The sequence below is a fragment of the Aspergillus japonicus genome (assembly GCF_003184785.1).
Source record: "Aspergillus japonicus CBS 114.51 unplaced genomic scaffold BO86scaffold_4, whole genome shotgun sequence".
Classification (NCBI taxonomy): domain Eukaryota; kingdom Fungi; phylum Ascomycota; class Eurotiomycetes; order Eurotiales; family Aspergillaceae; genus Aspergillus; species Aspergillus japonicus.
The window spans coordinates 734,806-754,565 of NW_020291641.1; the positions used below are offsets into that span (position 1 = coordinate 734,806).

The window sequence follows — 19,760 nt, forward strand, 5'->3', positions numbered from 1 at the left end:
GAAATACGCATCATGACCAGATCATGCATCATCGCCAAGCAGAACACCAATACTGGCTTCTAGAATCATTCCCTGAAGCCACCGCATGTCGCATGCCTCACGCAGCGTGTCTATTCCCTGTTCGATCGACCACGGACGCCCAGCGACCGGGCTGGAACGTGGTTTTCATGCGAGTCCCTTATACGGCCGCACTCAACCAATCCGCATCGGCAGCCCTCCTACCCCCGGCCCAAAGTCCGAATCCCCCTCTAGCTCCGCAGAATCAGCAGCAGCAGCAGCAGCAACAGCAACAGAAACAAACGGATCACATCCCTGGATCACAATCTCGTCGAACCGCCGACTCACGCGACTGTAGTTCAGCCCGTACCGGCCCAGCTCCTGCAGCCGGATCGACACCCAATCCTGGTAGATGCGGTCCGGGGTCGCAATCCCCGCGATGAACAGCGGCCAGATGATCCGGACCATCAGGTGAGGCCGGCTGCGGTGGAGTTTAAGCGAGAGGGAGAGGACCTGGTTGACTGCTGTCTCCAAGGGAGGGAGGGGTGTAGTGTGATGTTGGTTGGTGGTTGTGGTGGTGGTGGCCGGCGGTGGCGGGACGGTGTCCTTGAAGCAGAGGTGGAAGTACACGATCGTGCCGTAGAAGGTGATGGTCGCCCAGAAGATGGTTTCCAGGACGCGGCGGCTGGCGGTGTCGCAGGTTGGCGCGGTTAGGGCGGTGGTGAGGAGGGAGTCGTTTTCCTGGTTGCGGGTTAGCATGTCTGGGGGAAAGGAAAAGGCGAGCGAGGGGATTGGGGTTGAGGATTGCATGCATACCTCCAGGATCAGACTGAGTTCGTCGACGAGCCGACGATACGATACCGCTGAAGTCTGCTGGCCTTGGCGCCAGAGTTCGGTGATCTTGAACTGCATGACATGGCTTCGGTGGTAGAGGATCAACGCGGGCTGATTCTCGATGTCGTCCAGCTGCGCCGTCGTCGGGTATGAGTCGCCCCAGAAGCGGCGGGGCGATTGGCGGCCGATGCGGTAGAGCTCCGCCAGGCTCAGGCCTTGCTCGGCCTCGTCCTGGATGAAGAACCGGAATAGGTCGGCGTCAAGTCGTGCGGCCGCAGGACCACAGAAGAGGGCCCCCGGGGTGAAGAAGTACAGCGTCCACAGCAGGAAGAGTGGCACCGCGGTGTGGCGGAGTTTGCTGGTCGCCAGCCCAGGCAAAACATTCGTCGGCAACATGGTCGTCTTCTGGGTGTTATCTACAGCGGTGTTCGTCGCATCTCCCCAGGGCAAGGCGCCGGCACCTGTACTTCCACTCTCCGCGATAAGCGCGGGTGCTGATGAAGTAGGTTTCAGCAGCGGAACGACATGGTTGAAGAGCAAGCTCTCGATTCCCCGGATGTGCACATTGATGGCCGCGGTGCCGCTCCCGAAGCGGTTCTCGTAGTCGATCATCAGCCACAAAGTGATGAAGATGGCCTCCAACTGCTCCGACGACTTCTCGACCTCCGGCCGCAATGCCTCCCGCAGACCGGCCAGCGCCCGTCCGTAATGCGCGCGGCCCCCCAGGTCCGCCACCGTCTCGACCGCGTCCCGCGGCTGGTCGCTGTCGTAGAGCTGGGCGCGACGGATCTCGCTCGCCGTGCTCGCCAGCAGCATGCTCATTACCATGGGCTCCCGGACCGCGATCTTGTGGTAGGCGTACGACATGGCGGACCACGGCCAGTGTTTGCCAAGAAGCACGACCAGCACGGAATCTTGGAGGTAGGCGATGCACGAGCGGTCGAAGCCGGTCAGCACAAGCGAGTTGGCCGCTTGCACGGTCCTGCTTTTGCCCCCGGGGGAGGACAGGGTGAGAATCCTAGAAGACTGGGGGGGCGACGGCGCCGTCGTCGTCGTCGCGGAGGGGCTCTTTCGTGTGGTTGTACTATTATGGGCCGGGCTACCCGCATTCCCCTCCGTCTTCTGTACCACTTCCTTGGTCGTGGATGCGGGAGCATTTTTCCTGGCAGCAGGCCGGGGGATAGGGCCGCCCTTCCACTCGCACAGGATGCGGGCGGCGGTGCAACGCCGGCATTGCGGTTCAGGCTGGCCGGGGACAGCCAATTTCTCCTCGTCGCACTTGACCTTGCGGATTCGACACGTGCGACAGCCTGCGTAACGTCAGTCCATCGGGGAATCATTCCAGGATCACTCCTGACAGGGTATCCAAGTGGATCCTCACCGGTCCTGGAGCGAGTCTTCTTGCCGAGCTTATGCATCCCGATAGTGCTGCTGGAGTTCGGCAACGCTCCACTTGGTCATTTGCTCGCGAGGGAGTTATGTCGAGTGGGGGCAGTCAGGGTCATGTATATTCGATTAATGTGAGAGCTGACAGGCTGTAAGCGATGCTACTACACAGATAAGCCAATGCTAAGTGATAGGGAGACTGCAAGGTGAGGGGAAGAGTGCCGATAGTCTCGTCGTCGCGATATTGTACGAAAGGCAGCCAGGCCGGAGGAATAGCCGGGCCGCGCAAAGTACCGAGGCAGACAACGCGATTGGCTGGGTCGGCACTGGTCAGGTGACAGGCAGCAGCCTTGAACCAATCAAAGCTGAAAGCGGAGCCGCTTCGGCAATGCAGCCGATCGATAAGCGGGTGGAAATGGGGTGCCTGATAAGCCGGGCATTAACTGCGGCCAGCATCTCCGCATCTCCGCATCACATCACCAGAGGCCATTCTGACTGTCGAGTCGCACGGATATAAAATAGCGCCCATCATGTCTTGTACTCGCAGCAAGATAACGCCCAAGTGCAAGATTCGTCAAGATGACAGTTCAAACCTCGGCAGAACGCTTCATCGCAAGCGTCCAAGAAGCCCTGCGCAACTATGACACCCAACTACAGAACATCAACCAACAGGTAATCTTCCCAATCCCCAATTCCCAATTAGATATGCAAGCCCATACAGCTCGATTCCCAAGCCCTGGAGTTTCTATTAGCCACTCATCTAACAAGCTCACCAGATCTGGTCCAACCCCGAACTCGCCTACGAGGAACACCAAGCCCACGACGCCATCTGCACCCTGTTCGACACCCTCTCCACCACCACGGACTTCACCTTCACCATCCAGCGCTCCGCCTACGACATCCCCACCGCCTTCGAAATTACCTACACACACGGCGACCCCTCGCGCGGCCGCGTGGTCGCCTTCAACGCCGAATACGACGCCCTGCCCGGCATCGGCCACGCGTGCGGCCACAACCTGATCGCGACGAGCTCCATCGCCGCCTTCCTCGCCACCTGCCACGCCCTGCGCTCTGCGGCCACCACCGCGTCAGCCAGCGACGCTGCCGCCGCCAACGTCACCGTGAAGCTGCTCGGCACGCCCGCCGAGGAATCCGGGGGCGGCAAGATCCAGCTGCTGGAGCGGGGCGCGTACCAGGGCGTGCACGCGTGCCTGATGGTGCACCCGGTGCCGATGGCGCCGCAGAACCCGCGGCTGCTGACGCTGGCGACCGTGCTGCCGGGCGGGTACCTGGCCAACGACAAGCTGCGCGTGACGTTCACGGGGAAGCCGGCGCACGCGGCGGCGGCGCCGTGGGAGGGGGTCAACGCGCTGGACGCGGTGGTGGCGGCGTACGTGAACGTCTCGCTGCTGCGCCAGCAGATCCTGCCCACGCAGCGCGTGCACGGCGTGATTGTCCACGGCGGGGAGCGGCCGAATGTCATCCCGCGCAGTGCGTCCGTGGACTACTATATCCGCTCGCCGACGGTGAAGTCGTTGAAGGGGCTGTCGGAGCGGGTGGTCAAGTGCTTTGAGGCGGCGGCGGTGGCCACGGGGTGCGAGGTGGCGTTTGAGTGGTGAGTTCTCTGCTTTGTGGGGGTGGCTGGAGTGGTATGCTGACTTTGGACTGCAAGGGGCCCCTCGTATGCGGATCTCAAGACGAACAACCCCATCTGCGAGAGCTATGTCGCCGTCATGCGGGCGATGGGTCATCTCACCTTGTTCGACAACACGGGACAGAAGAGTGCGATTACCGGGGCGTCGACGGATCAGGGTGGGTTTTCATTCCGGTTGGTTGGCACTGCGCGGGGTCTCATACTGACGAGCTAGGTAACGTGTCGTACGCCGTGCCCGGCTTCCATGGCATCTTCACCATCCCCACCGACGGGGTCAACCACACGCCCGGATTCACCAAGGGCGCGGGCTCGCTCGAGGCGTACCAGCGGGGGATGGCGTGCGCGGCGGGGATGGCGGTGGTCGCGTGTCAGGTGCTGGTGGACGATGAGTTTGCGGCGCGGGTGCAGAAGGATTTCGAGATGGAGAGGGAGTAGTTGGTGTCGGGTGTAGAGATTGCTTTGTATTCTGGAGGATACATCACGAATCCACACTGTCTCAGGCACTATCAGATCAACCTCTTTATAGCGAATGAATCAAACCAAGTGTCCAAGTACAACATCCGATCCAAAGCATCCAAACTACCGCAACACAATCAACCTTCAAGTATACGAATCATAAATGCCATTCCTCAAAATCTACACACTAAAGCAATCACAAGCTAGTCGCGACCTGCGCAGACACCTCCCTCACCTTCTCCTCCAACACAGCGGCCTGCTCGGCCTCCTCCTTCTTGCCGGGCGCCTCAGCCTCCAAGCCCTCCCGCTCAAAGCTCTTCATCGGATAATAGCCCCAGCGCTCCATCATCTCACGATCCTCATCCCACCCATTGCAATCCGTCGTCAGCATCTTCTCACCGGTGAACACCGCATTAGCGCCCGCCTGGAAACACGCGATCTGCTGCTCCTCACTCAACGAGATGCGGCCCGCAGCCAACCGCACAATCGTCGCCGGCAAGACGACTCGGGCCGTGGCCACGGTCCGCAACAAGCGATCGAACGGGATCATCTTGCGATCGCCCAAGGGGGTGCCCGGGATCGGCACGAGGGCATTCACCGGAAAGCTCTCGGGGTGCTTGGGGAGATTGGCCACGGTGAAGATCAACCCCACGCGGTCCGCATCCTTCTCGCCCAACCCCAGGATGCCCCCGCTGCACACATTGATGCCCGCATCGCGCACGTTCGCCAGCGTGCGCAGCCGCTCGTCGTACGAGCGCGTCGTGATGATGGACGGGTAGAACTCGCGCGAGGTGTCGAGGTTGTGGTTGTAGGCCGTCAGGCCGGCATCCTTCAATTCCTTGGCCTGCGCCTCGTCGATCATCCCCAGCGTCACGCACACCTCCATCCCCATCTCGCGCACGCCGCTGACCATCGACTTGATGTTCTTGAGCGACGTCTTGCGGCCCCGCATGTCGCGCCACGCCGCGCCCATGCAGAACCGCGTCGATCCGTTGGCCTTGGCGGTGCGGGCGGCCGTGAGCACCTCGTCCACAGCGGACATCTTGGTGGCTTTCAGGCCTGTGTTGTGCCGCGTGGATTGCGCGCAGTAGCTGCAGTCTTCGCTGCAGCCGCCGGTTTTGATGTTCATGAGGGTGCACATTTGGATGGCGGAGGGGTCGTGGAACTTGCGGTGGATGAGGGACTATTCTCGCTGCGTTAGTGAGGGTTGAGGGGGGCGGGGGGGATTGTGTGGTCTGGGTGGAAGGGATGGGTGTCGTGGTTAATTGGTCTTTAATTCGAGGTATACTGACAGCAGCATAGGTCAACTGGTTCAACGGGGTATCATAGATCTGCTGGATCTCCTCCTTGGTCCAGTTGGTGCGTGGCGTGGTGGCATCGGTCGCCTCACGCAGCACCGCCGGCACTCGACTGGCCAGCGCCGCCGCACTGGGCGAGGTCGACTGCACCGTGCCGTACGCGCGGCGGAAGGCCGTCCGCGGGAGGACTTGTCGTAGCGAGATCATTCTCAAGTGTGAGTGTGTGTGTGTTTTCTTTAAGGAAAAAAAAATTGAGAGAAAGGTCAAAACAATGAAGAGAAGAAAGAAAAGGGTGGTGTGGGAGGAGATGCAGGAAGAAAGAGGGGGAGGGAGGGATGGATGGATGACTGCAATGAACTAGACCGGGGTTCGGAGTTGCTTGGTGAGTCTAACAGTCTATCTACGATGGTGACTGGGCTAGTTGTCCAGCAACCCCCCGAACACGGACAGGGCAGCTACTCAGTGCTGGACAAGCTTCACACAACCTCGGGCTGGAGAGGGGCAGGAGGGGCAGGAGGGGCAGGCTGTGGTGGTCACGGTGGTCACGGTGGTCACTGGGGGGGCTACAGGCAACACCCTCACCGGTCGTGTTGACCCCAACCGCTGAGGGTTCAACCCCCCATGCAGCGTGCAATTGACTTCAACGGGACTTGCAGATCCAACTCACAGTCTCACACACTCACTCACTCACCACCAGGCCAGACTCCTCCGACACCGTGCTCCACCTTTCTGGGATCCATCATCCTCGGACCAAAGGAGACCCGCGGATTGAAACAGTCCCGATTGTCATTTCGATCAGTCTATTTGGTTGGTCAGGTACCCGCCACACTATGGGGAAAAGTGCCGCCGGTGATGTCAATCAAGTTGAATCAAGTCGAATCAACACAAAATAAACACCGCATTTGCCTACGGCCTGATTGGTGGATAAGCGGGAAGACCGCCCGGTGAAAGAATGGATGGATTACTCAGCGCTGAGTTATGGGCTACGGCCAAGCAGGCCAGATTTTCAGGCCAAAGTGGACAAAGCGCGATTACGAGTACGAGTAAATGAAAACCAAACGAATTATTTGGGATTTGGTAACCAATTGAATAAACTTTTGAACAACAGAGATGCATGTACAATCAAATCCTCTTGCTCAAAACAAGAGCCGGCTATATACACAATACACAACTTTTCCCTTGTATGTACATTTCCTATCAGTAGAATCTCGGCAGAATTCTCCCCCGGAGAACTGTCTTCCCCCACCGACAAGGCGAGAACCTACAGCAATCCCCCCCGCAATACTTCCTCAATTGCCCGAAGCGACGCCGGCTTGGACGTCACGCTCGACATCAGATACAGTACATTCCCGAGTACCCGCGAATGCACCGCGAACTGCTCCGAGCCCGCGGCTAAGCGTTGCTGCAGCCCCTGCGCCGCCCGGGAGGTGTAGCCGCCGCCGTGCTGATCCTTGAGGGCGATGCTCAGCACCGTGCCCAGCGCAAACACCCCCTCAACCGAGGCCGCCTGCGACAGATCCCGCACCAGCTCGTGGGACCAGACGCTCCAGACCGAAGGACCCGTCGTAGTAGCCCCCGCAGGGGCAACAGCAGCAGCAGCAGCAGCAGCACGGCCGCTGCTAGCCACCGTCCAATCGCGCTGGTACCCCTGCCAGGCCCCCTCGCGCTCCATCCGCATCATCGTCTGCAGCGAGTCCACCGCCACCTGGCAGCCCACCGCGTGCGCGGTGTAACTGTGGCCATGCAGCAGCGCATCGGTCTTGTCGTCGCTCAAAAAGGCCCGGAAGATCGGCTCGCTGGCCAGCGTGGTGCACAGCGGCACGAGGCCGCCGGTGAGCAGCTTGGCGTTGACGGAGATGTCGGGCTGCACCTGCAGGAAGGAGGCGGCCGATCGCCGCCCTAATCGGTACAGCCCGGTGAAGACCTCGTCGAAGATGATAGGCAGCCCCGACCAGTCATTTGCTTGCGCGGGCGGGGAGGTTTGAGGGGCAAACAGCTCCGGGTGTTGGCGCACCACGTCCGCCAGACACCGCTGGAACAGGGGGTCACTGTTGCCCTAAGTCAGCCACAACAAAGTTCTTGACACGGAGGAGGGGGGAAATTCATAAGAAGAATACTCACCAGAACAACATTCCGCCCGCACCCAGAATGATTGGCTCCATCATCAGCGCGCCAAACTTAATCCCCTCCTGCTGCACTAGCCGTTGGATGGTCTGGTGAATATACTCCCGATACCGCTGGCCCGCCTCGGAGTCCACTCTCTGCTCCAGATCAAACACCTCCGACAGGGATCCAAACTGCAGCTCATCGCCCAGCGCCTTCTCGGGCATGCGGATCTTCCACACCCCATCCTTCATCCCCACCTGGGGAAATTCAAACCAATGGCCCCGGCCCCGATACCACTCCACCTTCTTGTTGTACGTCGAGGGCTCCGAGCAATCCATCACCCCGATCGTATCCCCATGATAGCTGCCCTTCAACCCCAGGATCCGGATGGGTTCCGCGCTCGCATCCCACCCGTACCGGGCGCACGCCGCCCGCAGGCCCATCTTGACCGCCACCTCCATGCCCGTACTGCCATTATCCGTATAGAACACCCTCTTGAGCCGGGGATTCTCCTGACTCTGGAGCACCGTCTCCGCCAGCGCCAGCGCCGGCTCGTGGATATTCCCGGGGAGCATGACATGCCCATATCTCCCGGCTGCGTACGCCGCCGAGAGCGCGAGATCGGGGTTCCCATGGCCCAACCCCTGCGTCCACCACGAGGCGGACCCATCGAACGTCGAGCGTAGTGCACCGTTCCCATCAATGGGATTCCCAACCGTCTCCTGACGATAACTCTGGAAATAATCCCCATACGCCGAGTCAATGACCGAGATATCCTTGGCCGTCACCCCCTGATGCTGCGTGAACGGATACCAGATCGTCGCCTCGGCCTTGCGCGCCATCTCCTCCAACCGCTCCCAGCGCTCCGTGTGCTTGCGCTCCAGCGCCTCGACCACCGCGCCCAGCCGGCCCTCCCGCCCCGTGCGCTCATAGTACCGTCCCATCGCCTCCGCATCCTTAGCGGCTGCACCCGCCGCCCGCGAATCCGGCCGCGCCGGCGGCGGCGGCACCGCGACGAGCGGGATCGCCTTCTTGGCGAAGTACTCCTGCAGGTAGCTGTGGTTCTGGTAGTAGTCGTCCCGGAACAGCAGCACGGAGTGCACGTCGTACCCGCGCAGGAGGAGGGACTCGTAGGCGGAGATGGAGGCCGAGATGCCCCCCAGCCGGGAGTCGGCGATCAGGATGATGGGCAGCCGGAGCGGGCGGTAGAGGTCCGCCTGCGAGGTGCCGTTGGGGCCCGGGGAGTGGACCCCACCGGCGGTCTCGACGAGGGCGTGTTTGGTGGCGGTTTGCGACGACCACGTGCTCAGGGTGTGGTGGATGGCGTCGAGGAGTTGGGGGTCGCTGGGCACGGTGGTGGTGGTGGTGGGCGTGTGGGCGGCGAGGTGCGGGCTGACGGGGTCGGCGAATTGGTAGAGGCATTTGGTCTGCGTGTGCGGGGCGTAGCGTTGGATGTGGCTGCAGCGTTTGGTTAAGTTAGTATGTGCTGGTATAGTTGTGTGTGTGTGTGTGTGTGTGTTCAATAGGAGCAACCGTACCGATCATCAGCTTCGTCTAATGGCCCCGTGGAGACGGGCTTGAGGAAGCCCACCGGTCCGTGATGCTGTAAGGCGTTGCATAGTAGGGTTGAGACAATGGTCTTGCCGACATCGGTGTTGGCGCCGTAGACCTGGTGGGCGCGCAGAGAGCGCCAGAGCGCGGCGGCTGGCATTTTTGGGGGGGGATGATTCAATTGCAAACTCAATGGCAGGTTCTCAATTCCTTCATCACAATTCTCAGCTGCAAGTCACAGCACTTGTAAGTTGTTGTAGCTTCCTCCAGGGCCGAGGTCGAGTGTCTCTCCGGTGGGAGGAAACGGAAGTGGGGAAAAGAAAAGCGGGCGAAGAGACAATCAGGAACGATAAGGTAAGAATGGGACAATGACGAAAAAAGAAGCTCCGAACCGAGGATGAAAACTAAAAGCCGGCCGGCAAGGCAGTCTGAAAGGAAAGGCTGGAGTGGAGCCGCCCTCAACAGTCAACAGTTTTCCATTTGCATTGCCAAACAGATTTGCTGGGGGGTTTCTGGTCGGTTTCTAGTTCAGTTCCTCGGGGCAAGGTTGAATCTGACTGACTATTAGGCAGAACGATGACTCTTACCTTATTCTCAGGCCCCCTGCCCTGCCCTGTCCTGCCCTGCCCTGCCCCATTCCGCGTTGTAGGTAGCCACCAACCATGAAGCCAGCTAACGGTACGTTAGCCCTAGTTCACCTGGTTAATCACGGAGTAACTAAACCACTAAGTCACCTACTCGTAAATTAATTGCCTTACTCCACCTTCTTCCACCTTCTCCGAGATTGAGCTGATTGCTTGGCCTCGAACTAATTTCTGAACTACCGATCCAGACTAGACGAATGGGAGTGATTGCACATGAATTGACTTAAAATACTCCAGACTCATATAGCCCACCGGATCCCCAGACTGTAGGCATGTACTGTACATCGTAGCCTGCTGTACATCCCGTAAAACCCTCATCCACCATGTCCCCCTCACCATCGTTACCAACACCGCATACCCCCCTGCGGCAAACCCTGCGGCAAACCCTCCAGCACCGCGCCCGCAACAACACCCTCCGCAAACTGACCCTCCCCGCCTCAAATGCCACCGACTTCTCCTCGAACGACTTCCTCTCGCTCGCCACGAACCCCCTCTACCGCGCCCGCTACCTGCACCACCTAACCACCCTCCCACCCTCCCACCCGCTCGCCAGCGGCGGCTCGCGCCTCCTCGACGGCAACTCCGCCTACACCGAAGCCCTCGAATCCTTCCTCGCAAACTTCCACCACAGTGAATCCGCCCTCCTCTTCAACAGCGGCTTCGACGCCAACTGGGGGGTGCTCTCCACGCTCCCGCAGCCGAATGATCTGATTCTGTACGACGAGGCCATCCACGCCAGCGCCCACGAGGGCATGCGGCGGTCCCGCGCCGCCCAAGCCCTGGCGTTCCGGCATAGCTGCCCCGAAAGTCTTCACGCGGTGCTCAGCGCTCAGATCGACGCGGACCCGGGCTTGCGGGACGGGGCCCGGAATGTGTTTGTGGTGGTGGAGAGCGTGTACAGTATGGACGGGGACGTGGCGCCGTTGGCCGAGTTTGTGGCCGTCGTGGATGCGCTCCTGCCTCGCGGGAATGGGTATTGGGTCGTGGATGAGGCGCATGCCACCGGGGTGTGTGGGCCCAAGGGGGCCGGGGTGGTGCAGGGCTTGGGGTTGGAGGGACGGATGTTTGTGCGGGTGCATACGTTTGGGAAGGCGCTGGGGTGTCATGGTGGTATGTTTTTTTTTTTTTTTTTTTTTTTTTTTTTTTTTTTTTCAAGATGAATGGAGTTGAGGGGGGAGGAAGGGTTTGATGCTGGCTAACAGGAGTGTGGCGTGTAGCGGTCGTGCTGTGTGATCCTGATACAAGGGAGTATCTCATCAATTACGCGCGGAGTCTGATTTATACGACCGCGCTGGGGTTTCCATTTCTCGCGGCGATCCGCACGGCGTATGAGTTGTTGGAGGGTGGGGAGACGGTCGAGGTGAGTGGCCCCTGCTTCGCATGGGAAAAAACAAGTATTGGGATATGTAAGCTGACGCGATGCAGTTGCAAGAAACGCTGCACCAGCGGATCCGGTATCTCCGGGAGCGATTAAGCGCGATCCAGCCGGTCGACGCGACGCTGTTCGCCCTGGACCACCATCCGGGGTCCCCGATCTTCTCGCTGCGGTGCGCCTTGCCGCGGCGACTGGCTGCCGCGTGCCAGGCCCGCGGGTACGTCGTGCGCGCCATCTTGCCGCCCACGGTTCCGGCGGGCCAGGAGCGCGTGCGCGTGTGTCTCCATGCGGGGAATACGGAAGACGAGATTGATGGGCTGGTGGAGACGATCGTGGAGTGGTTGGAGGAGGCGCAGGGCGAGGCGCAGATGCAGGTTGCCAAGATTGCGCGGTTGTGAGGGTTGCAGCTGGAAGTATGCTGGATGCATATGCATATGTTAGACACGTATATATGGGAGGAGTTCTTGCATTCGCCAAACATCATAAGGAAAACAGAGGGTGAAACTATATATGGAGAAGGTCTAGTAGTAGATCTGAGAACAAACAGCATATTGCTTTCAACTAGGTTACCTGAGATTCGCATGCGTACATGTACGGACGAATTCACTCACTGGAGATTACGATACGCCGCCTCGGGATTATAACCCATATCCAGGCGGAACTCCAGATCGACCGGGTCCACCACTCCGACGCCATTCTTGAGATCGAGAATGATCCCCTCCTGGGCCATGAGGGAGGAGCCCAGCACGAGAGACAAGGTGTCCGACGTCCCGGGAACGCAAAAGGCCCGGACGACGATGCGTGCCCAGCGCCGGTCCGCGTTGGGCCGGCCCAGATGCTCGGGGATAAACAGGTGGAAGACCGCGTACTCGGTCACCTCGTGCTGGACGTCCTCCTGGTCCCAGCTATGCACCATGAAGGGCGACTCGCAGGGACGGATCTCGGCCCCGGGGATATCGCGCGCGTGGTCGGGTCTCATGATGCTAAACGGGGCGCCGGTGTCCAGGGCCACCGAGCAGAGTCGCTTCGTCGTCCCCAGCCCCACCCGCGTCTTCACGTTGCTCCAGCCGGCCAGCTGCCGCGAGCAGCCCGCCCACAGGGCGTCCTCGAAGCAGAAGTTCGGCGAGATCACCAGTTTCGCCGCCGAGAGGGAACACACCGCCTCCGATTCGTAGTCGGTGGAGGAAAAGGGGATCCGGAGGGCCGGGTCGTGCTCCTTCCAGTCTTCCGCGGTGTGGTGGGGTGGGTGGTCCTCGTGGCTGGTACTGGTGTAGGAGTGGCTGGAATGTCTCTTCTGGGATTCAGGGTGGTGCTTCTTGGACGAATGGTCAGAGGCCTTGTGATCCTTCTTGTCCTTGCTCGAATGGTGCTTGGGCCGGACCATCTTGCCATTGGCAATGTCAATATACGCACCATCGAAGGGGAACATGGTGATAATGGTGTCTGTTCCGAGCTCAAAATCTTTGGAGGTAAGTGGTTGTCTCGTAGCGATTCGTGCTTGACAAGGGCTCGGATATAAGCCTTTTGATTTTCATGGACCAGAGGCCTTCATGAGAGTTATATACCAAACCGTGAAGATGCTCAACACTGCTTCTCTGTCGCCAAAGAAGTTTGTTGATCTTTGTATAATCGCATAATGAAGGCTCGAGGAAGCCTTGTGATGGAAGAGCATTGTGAAGAAGATTACAGACTCGAAACAAGGAGTTGGATGAGTGAACACACAAAGCTGCAGGTTGTAAACAAAGAGAAGGGCACTTAAAACAAACCAACATCGAAGGAGGTGTTCAGTGTCCCTGGGGCTGTCGAGGTTGCACCAGGGCCCTCTTTTGATCAAATTGTCTGCACGGTAGGATACAGCCATACTGACTAAGCCGACTCTGCTGGGATCGTACAGTATATTATTATCACTGTTCTGTCTCAATGTTACTGTTACAGGAGATTATGAGAAATGAACTGTGTGCATAAAGGCGTTGTTTGATCACAAATTCAAATTCTATCATGTCACTATGAACTCTGCCTCAGTCCACCCCATAGCGCCGCGGCAATGCTAGCAAGTGTCTCGGTACTCTACTGTCTTTCGATGACGCAAAAATAATTTGAAGGAAGTTCGTTATACGAAAATAGACGACATTTCAAGAACAAAGTAAAGAAAAAGAAATCATTGACATTCTAGTAATCCCCAAAGTAATCGCAGAATCACAATCTAAGTAAGAGTCACAATCTAGGAGCACCAATCTAAGAGTCTAGTCAAACCGAGCCAGCATCGCTTCATGCAGAACCCTCCATACCACCGAAAAAGCGCTTGAAAATTTTTGCCGCGACAATTTCACTCTTGGGAGTATCTTTCCGGGGAAAGAGTCCCAGCGTGTCCTCAGCAACCAGCCCCAACAGGCACCAGGAATGCCATCTCGTCGTCTTGGGCGCGCTCCCGGGCCGTCCTCCTGGATAGTTATTCCAGATGAGCGGGCTGTCGTCCAGCAGCTTCTTACACCGGTGGCATCTCATCACTGGGGGAGTGCCAGTTCGCGGGGTGCAAGACGCGGCCGCAGGAGTTCCGGCAGGACCATTGGAACGGGTCGGCAGACTAGATAAAACCGGACGCGAGGGGTGACTGCTCGAGCGTGTGCGGGCCGCAGTCGGGATACCGCTGGTAGAGACGGTGCGTCCAGGCGTCACGATGTTGGCGTGCACGATGGGCCGGGCAGTGGCAGTGGTAGCATGCGGTGGTGGAGCGAGTTTCCTTCGGGGAAGCTGCAGCTCTCCTCGGATGTAGCTGGGCACTCGGTTGTCTGTGAACTTGTCAGCTAGTCGCTGGGTATCGCCTTGGCTGGTGTACATTGTGTCAGCAGGTTCTCGAAAGAGGTCAAGATTATCGGAGTTGATCCACTGGCTACCCATGACTACGAGTTAGTGAACGTAGACTGACGGTAGTCAAAGGCTCACAGATCAGGCTGGGTTAAAGATGGGATAGATCCAAGCCCGATGTTGCTCAGCACTGAGAGTGCGCAAAATGGGCGAAGGGTTGTTTATATAGCATGGAATGGGTATTTGTTGTGATGGAGGATGGAGGAGATTGTCGGGGAAAGATAAAAAGGGCGATGATATCAGAGGATCAGATAAGCCTCAGGGATCCTTTCTTCCCCTCACCTCCTCCACCTTCTCCTCTCTCTTTCATCTTCCTCTCCCTCACAATCTCTTTGTTCTCTACCATAGTACTGTTCACTTCTTTGTTCTGTTGAAGATAATCTCCGATAATCTCTCATTATGACGGTAGACGCCCCCTACGATATCCTCATTGTTGGAGCGGGGATCTTCGGTGTCAGTACGGCTTACCATCTATCGCGCCAATCGCCGCAGCCACGCGTCCTCCTCCTCGATCGCAGTCCTGCACCACCGTCCCCTGCAGCTTCTACTGATATCAACAAGATCATCCGCGCGGATTACTCCAATCCGCTCTACATGACCCTCGGATTTGAGGCCTTGGACGCCTGGAATTCCCTCCCCAGCTTCCGAGCCGCCGGAGTCCACCATCCGTCTGGATGGATCTGCATGGACGAGAAAGACAGCGATACCGCCATCCGCGTTCGCCAGAATTTCCACCGCGCCGGTCGCGATGACTGCGTCGTCGACATGACAGAGGCGGAAGTCCGCGAGTCGTGGGGCGGACTGCTCCGACAGACCGACTGCTCGCCGTTCGGGTCCTACTACTTCAACCCCTCCGCGGGCTGGGCCGACGCGGGCAAGGCGCTACAGATCCTGACGCAGGAGGCCGTCCAGCGGGGCGTCCGGTTTGAAATCGGCGAGGCGCGTTGCATCATGCGGGACGACACCGGCGCGCTCGGGGTGAAGACCGCCGACGGGACGGTCTACACAGCCGAGAAGATCGTTCTGGCGACCAGTGCGTGGACGAGTCAGCTCATGTCGTCCATCGAGGATGAGCTCGATCTGCCCGAGGCGGACCGGGTCGAGCGACAGATCACCGCTGCAGGGGTGTGCGTTTCGCATTTCCGGCTGTCGGCGGCAGAGCACGAGCGGTACGCACAGCTGCCGGTTTTTGTTTATGGTGGGCAAGGTGAGTTTATTCTTTTTTTTTTTTTTTGTTTGTCAATACCTGCAAAGCTCACGATTGTCCAGGAGAGGTGATTCCGCCTACGGCAGACGGGATCCTCAAGTTTACGACGGCCTCCTCTTTCACCAACACCATCCGCACCGCATCAGGACACGATATTTCTGTGCCGGTGTCTGATCAGTTGACAGTCCCGGAAAGGCTGCAGGAGGCGCACCTGAAGGAAATCCGCCCCCGACTGCCCGAGCTGCTGGACCAAGGACGTCGCCAGCCCGAGTGGTACCGCCTCTGCTGGGACGCCATCTCCCCCAGCCAGCATCCGCTAATCACTCGGCATCCCGACCCTCGGCTAGCCAACCTTTATCTCGCCGTGGGAGGCTCATTCCACAGCTACAAGTTTCTCCCAACGATTGGGCAGTATGTGGTGAACGTGCTGCAAGGGGTGAGCAACGGGCCCGAGAAAGACGAGGCGTGGGCGTGGAAGACAATCCAGCCGAGCGAAAAGGGCGTGCATGAGAAATTGATTCCTACCACGGAGTATCGAGACTTGGTGTGATTGGTGTGAGGTGGCGTTGGACACAGCACAGCCGAGTGCACGGTTGGGGTAATACGAGGACGCGTGGCTGCCGATGCGGGGGATGCAATTAGCTCGATCCATTCATGCAATAACTCACCGACTGTTAAGGATTCATTCCTTCACGTTCTGGCCAGCCTGATAAGCTTGTTAGGCGAGGTTAGTAGTCCTCGTAGCCGACCGAGGAATTGTACGAGTGGCATTCTTCGGTGGGTCGAATTCATTACTCACTCACCCAGATGGATTTTCCACACAACACAGAACACAAAAGCAATACCCAACTCGGAGACAAAAAAGCTCAATAATGAGGCAAAAAAAAAAAAAAAAAAAAAAAAATAGGCCTTCTGGAAAGGCCGACGGCCAATGAAAGTAAAACAGCTGGACCCCGCAGGTCAAGTTTCTGTCTGTGCATGAAGCGTTGAGCCGGAATGGGCGGACGAGCCGAGGTGTCCGGCAATTCAACCTTTGCCCCCTTCAAATACAGTATGCGACCCACCCAACACCAACCCTGGCGCGCTTATCCTCAACAACTTCATCATGGCGTTAGGTATGTACAACTCTCGCTCTTCGGTTTCAATATGACATACTGACGGCTGCAGCAACCGCTGCCGCGATAACGGCCGCCGCGTATCTCAATGCCAAGTTCCATCTGACCAAAGATCTAGCGGTGCTGCGCACTGTGCGGCAGGCAACCCGCAGCACTCAGCAAGCCCAAAGCCGAGGCCAGGTCAACCTGTGGTTCAATTTCGTTGAGACCGCTACCAAGTACCCCGATCTGGCCGCCATCTGGACGCGTGAGCGGTCATTCACCTATGGCGAGGTGCTCGCCGCGGCCGCCCGCTACGCCCAGTTCTATCGCCACCGCGGCGTGCAACCAGGCGACCTGGTCGCATTCTACCTCCAGAACCGCGCAGAGTTCATCTTCGCGTGGCTGGGTCTGTGGAGTATCGGCGCTGCCCCGGCGGCCATCAACTACCATCTCACCGGCGATGCGCTGGTGCACAGCCTGGCCCTCAGCGGCGCAAAGCTCCTGCTGGTGGATCCGGACGCGGAATGCCAGGCGCGGATTCACGAACGACGAGCCACTTTGGAGACCGAACTGGGCTTGACCCTGATCACCCTGGACGAAACCTTCACCACCACCGTCCTCGCGACTCTGCCGGCAGAGGTTCCGGAAGACGGCCAGCTGGCGCGCGAAATCACAGGCAACTCACCGGCCATCCTGCTCTACACCTCCGGCACCACGGGACTGCCGAAGGGATGCCCCTTCCGGATGGAGCGACTGCACATCGCCGTGGGGCTGCGGGCGTACTCAACGCGCGACCAGGTCGGCCCCGGCGGCGACCGGTGGTACAGCGCGATGCCGCTGTACCACGGCACGTCGGCGGTGGCGCTGATCGTGGCGCTGGTGCGCGGGACGAGCATCGCGATCGCGCCGCGCTTCAGCGTGCGCACCTTCTGGCGCGACGTGCGCGACGCCCAGGCGACGGCCTTCGTCTACGTCGGCGAGACCGCCCGGTACCTGCTGGCGGCGCCGCCGTCGCCGCTGGACCGCGCGCACCGCGTGCGCCTGATGTACGGCAACGGCTTGCGGCCGGACGTGTGGACGCGCTTCCAGGAGCGGTTCGGCATCGCCGAGGTGGGCGAGTTCTTCAACAGCACCGAGGGCGTGTTTAGCCTGTACAACTACAACCGGGGGCCCTTCACCGCCAGCGCCGTCGGCCACCACGGCGCCCTGTCCCGCTGGCTCATGCGCGGCGTCTACGCCCCGGTCGCCATCGACCCGCACACCGGGGATGTCCAGCGCGACCCGGCCACCGGGTTCGCGGGGCGCCAGCCCTACGAGGTCGGCGGCGAGATGCTCGTGCGCGTGCCCGCCGAGTCGGCGTTCCCGGGCTACTGGCGCAACCAGGAGGCCACGGACAAGAAGTTCCTGCGCGATGTGTTCCAGCCGGGCGATCTGTGGTATCGGTCCGGGGATGCCCTGCGACGGGACGCCGACGGCCGGTGGTATTTCCTCGACCGCTTGGGCGATACCTTCCGATGGAAGAGTGAGAATGTGTAAGCTCCCCCAAACCTGGGTCGGGACCAGGCCAGATATGTCCCACCCGCCCAAAACCAAGCTGTCCCCTGAAACTCAAGCTAACCGATGGCAACAGATCCACCGCCGAGGTCTCCCACGCCCTAGGCGAATATCCCGGGATCCAGGAAGCCAACGTCTACGGCGTGCTGGTGCCCTCGCACGACGGTCGCGCCGGCTGCGCCGCCCTGCAACTGAGCCCCGAGGCAGCCGCCAAGGGAGCCTTGGATCTCACGGCGCTGGCGCAGTTCGCGCGCGCCCGGCTCCCGCGCTACGCGGTGCCGGTGTTCCTGCGGCTGGTGACGCAGACCTCGCACATCCACAACCACAAGCAGAATAAAGTCCCCTTGCGCGAGGAAGGGATTGAGCCGGCGAAACTGGGGACCCACGTGGCGGGCGGCCAGAGTGATCGGTTGTATTGGTTGCCGCCTGGGGCCGAGGGATATCTGCCTTTTGGCGAGAAGGACTGGAGGCGGTTAGTTGGGGGTGAAGCGAAGTTGTGAGAAGCGGCGAGTAGATATCCGGAAGTAGTTGACTTTTCCATAGTTCTTTTTTTTTTTTTTTTTTTTTTTTTTTTTTGAGCTGTTCGCGTAGAGTAGCTCGAGATTGAGAGGGTAGCGAGCATGTCAGGCTTAATTCTTCTATCGCGGAAGTCTCCGGACTCGTTTTGTACGAACTCCTGGTGAGTCGTGCCATTGAGGGAACTTCATCCGCGGAGTCCACTGTATGTTATACATGGGGTACTGTCCTGTTACTGTACTGTGCTGAACATGATGATTCTGTTGCTCGGTCTGCCGTGGATTGGTCTATTGACCTTGTCGGCCCCCCAGCTACGACATAGTAGAGATAGTTCGATGCCTCGATCGCCGGACGACTCTCCAAGACAATCTTACTCGGTACGCTGTTTTATGTCCTGAGCTACGATGCGGAAATTTATCCCGTCTCGACGAAGTGGACTGGTCCGGCGCAGCAAGACGTTCTCTACCACTACCGGCCTCAGGGCTTCCGTCACATAATCAACATCAATTTATGGTAAACGAAAAGATAAAAAAAAAAAAAAAAAGGCAGCATGCACCAGTCTGTTGAAGAAGGTGTTCAGCGCAAAAGCAAAAGCAAATATATGAACTCATGAACCATAATTTTCGTGTCCTTCATCAAAACATTCATATCATAAAAGAGTGGCTGGGGAATGAGCCAAGCCCTGATTATCCCTCCGCCGGTCTGTAATACTCTCATCCATCCATCCACCCTTCCGACCTTCCCCTGAGATTCAAGGTACCGGGTCACCTCGGAGTAGCGGCATACTCACTCCGCGATAATGTTCTGGGTCGACCCAAAATATAGGACACGAATTCTAGCGATGTCCGGGGCACAGAATGTGTCGTGGGCTGGGGGTATTATAGGCGTTGTCGTAGCAGCCCTTTCCATCTCCGCCTCCGTTCTGCGCGGCGCACTGTATCAAGAGGGATCCAGGTCAGACGCGATGTCGGGGTGCGGGATTGGTAAGGGAAATGAATCTTACCGAGCCCTCGTCGCAGGGACTGTATATCAAGCCACATTAGTGTACTGTACTGCGGCCCCAACCCCGAGAGATCCAAGAGCAGAAAGTAGGTAGTCAGTAGACCAATTTACTAATTGGTGAGACCGATTTTGCAGCTTGTACCGTTGCATTTCTGGTGGTCGAAAAATTATCATTAGATTTAGATTCAGTCTTGAGGAGGTAGATTGAGGAGGTGGGG

The 19,760-nt window shown here is 58.7% G+C and overlaps 9 protein-coding genes across 9 annotated transcripts; 5 read left to right on the plus strand and 4 right to left on the minus strand.

The window, feature by feature from the left end:
- Positions 1–192: 192 nt before the first annotated feature.
- Positions 193–2,249, minus strand: BO86DRAFT_415642 (uncharacterized protein; the record flags this gene model as incomplete). Its single annotated transcript, XM_025674920.1, has 6 exons — positions 193–252; positions 298–525; positions 598–738; positions 814–1,899; positions 1,960–2,141; positions 2,213–2,249. The coding sequence occupies 6 exons, from the start codon at positions 2,247–2,249 to the stop codon at positions 193–195; spliced, it is 1,734 nt and encodes a 577-aa protein (XP_025532052.1).
- A 395-nt stretch (positions 2,250–2,644) lies between these two features.
- BO86DRAFT_140072 (M20 family metallopeptidase) lies at positions 2,645–4,541 on the plus strand. The gene is made up of 4 exons (XM_025666193.1): positions 2,645–2,889; positions 2,994–3,832; positions 3,890–4,029; positions 4,086–4,541. The coding sequence occupies exons 1-4, from the start codon at positions 2,797–2,799 to the stop codon at positions 4,304–4,306; spliced, it is 1,293 nt and encodes a 430-aa protein (XP_025532053.1). The 5' UTR covers positions 2,645–2,796; the 3' UTR covers positions 4,307–4,541.
- On the minus strand, positions 4,416–6,199 carry BO86DRAFT_385696 (biotin synthase). Its single transcript, XM_025671165.1, has 2 exons — positions 5,620–6,199; positions 4,416–5,510 (listed from the first exon to the last, which is right to left on the minus strand). Exons 1-2 carry the CDS (start codon positions 5,830–5,832, stop codon positions 4,524–4,526), a joined length of 1,200 nt encoding a protein of 399 aa, XP_025532054.1. The 5' UTR covers positions 5,833–6,199; the 3' UTR covers positions 4,416–4,523.
- Positions 6,200–6,886: 687 nt separating this feature from the next.
- On the minus strand, positions 6,887–9,602 carry bioDA (adenosylmethionine-8-amino-7-oxononanoate aminotransferase; the record flags this gene model as incomplete). The annotated part of the gene is made up of 3 exons (XM_025676439.1): positions 9,270–9,602; positions 7,747–9,189; positions 6,887–7,673 (listed from the first exon to the last, which is right to left on the minus strand). The coding sequence occupies exons 1-3, from the start codon at positions 9,440–9,442 to the stop codon at positions 6,887–6,889; spliced, it is 2,403 nt and encodes an 800-aa protein (XP_025532055.1). The 5' UTR covers positions 9,443–9,602.
- Positions 9,603–10,221: 619 nt separating this feature from the next.
- On the plus strand, positions 10,222–11,699 carry BO86DRAFT_406556 (aminotransferase class I/II-fold pyridoxal phosphate-dependent enzyme; the record flags this gene model as incomplete). The annotated part of the gene is made up of 3 exons (XM_025674197.1): positions 10,222–11,036; positions 11,144–11,286; positions 11,352–11,699. The coding sequence occupies exons 1-3, from the start codon at positions 10,250–10,252 to the stop codon at positions 11,697–11,699; spliced, it is 1,278 nt and encodes a 425-aa protein (XP_025532056.1). The 5' UTR covers positions 10,222–10,249.
- Positions 11,700–11,871: 172 nt separating this feature from the next.
- On the plus strand, positions 11,872–12,730 carry BO86DRAFT_434798 (uncharacterized protein; the record flags this gene model as incomplete). Its single annotated transcript, XM_025675919.1, has 1 exon — positions 11,872–12,730. A coding segment is annotated over exon 1 (840 nt), but the record flags the coding sequence as incomplete, so codon positions are not given.
- A 754-nt stretch (positions 12,731–13,484) lies between these two features.
- BO86DRAFT_140176 (uncharacterized protein) lies at positions 13,485–14,347 on the minus strand. Its single transcript, XM_025666194.1, has one exon. It carries the CDS (start codon positions 14,197–14,199, stop codon positions 13,570–13,572), a length of 630 nt encoding a protein of 209 aa, XP_025532058.1. The 5' UTR covers positions 14,200–14,347; the 3' UTR covers positions 13,485–13,569.
- Positions 14,348–14,496: 149 nt separating this feature from the next.
- On the plus strand, positions 14,497–16,042 carry BO86DRAFT_453253 (NAD(P)/FAD-dependent oxidoreductase). The gene is made up of 2 exons (XM_025676978.1): positions 14,497–15,373; positions 15,436–16,042. Exons 1-2 carry the CDS (start codon positions 14,566–14,568, stop codon positions 15,921–15,923), a joined length of 1,296 nt encoding a protein of 431 aa, XP_025532059.1. The 5' UTR covers positions 14,497–14,565; the 3' UTR covers positions 15,924–16,042.
- Positions 16,043–16,478: 436 nt separating this feature from the next.
- On the plus strand, positions 16,479–18,583 carry BO86DRAFT_445319 (putative very-long-chain acyl-CoA synthetase family protein (CefD1); the record flags this gene model as incomplete). Its single annotated transcript, XM_025676440.1, has 3 exons — positions 16,479–16,488; positions 16,541–18,002; positions 18,101–18,583. 3 exons carry the CDS (start codon positions 16,479–16,481, stop codon positions 18,522–18,524), a joined length of 1,896 nt encoding a protein of 631 aa, XP_025532060.1. The 3' UTR covers positions 18,525–18,583.
- Between the last annotated feature and the right edge of the window lie 1,177 nt (positions 18,584–19,760).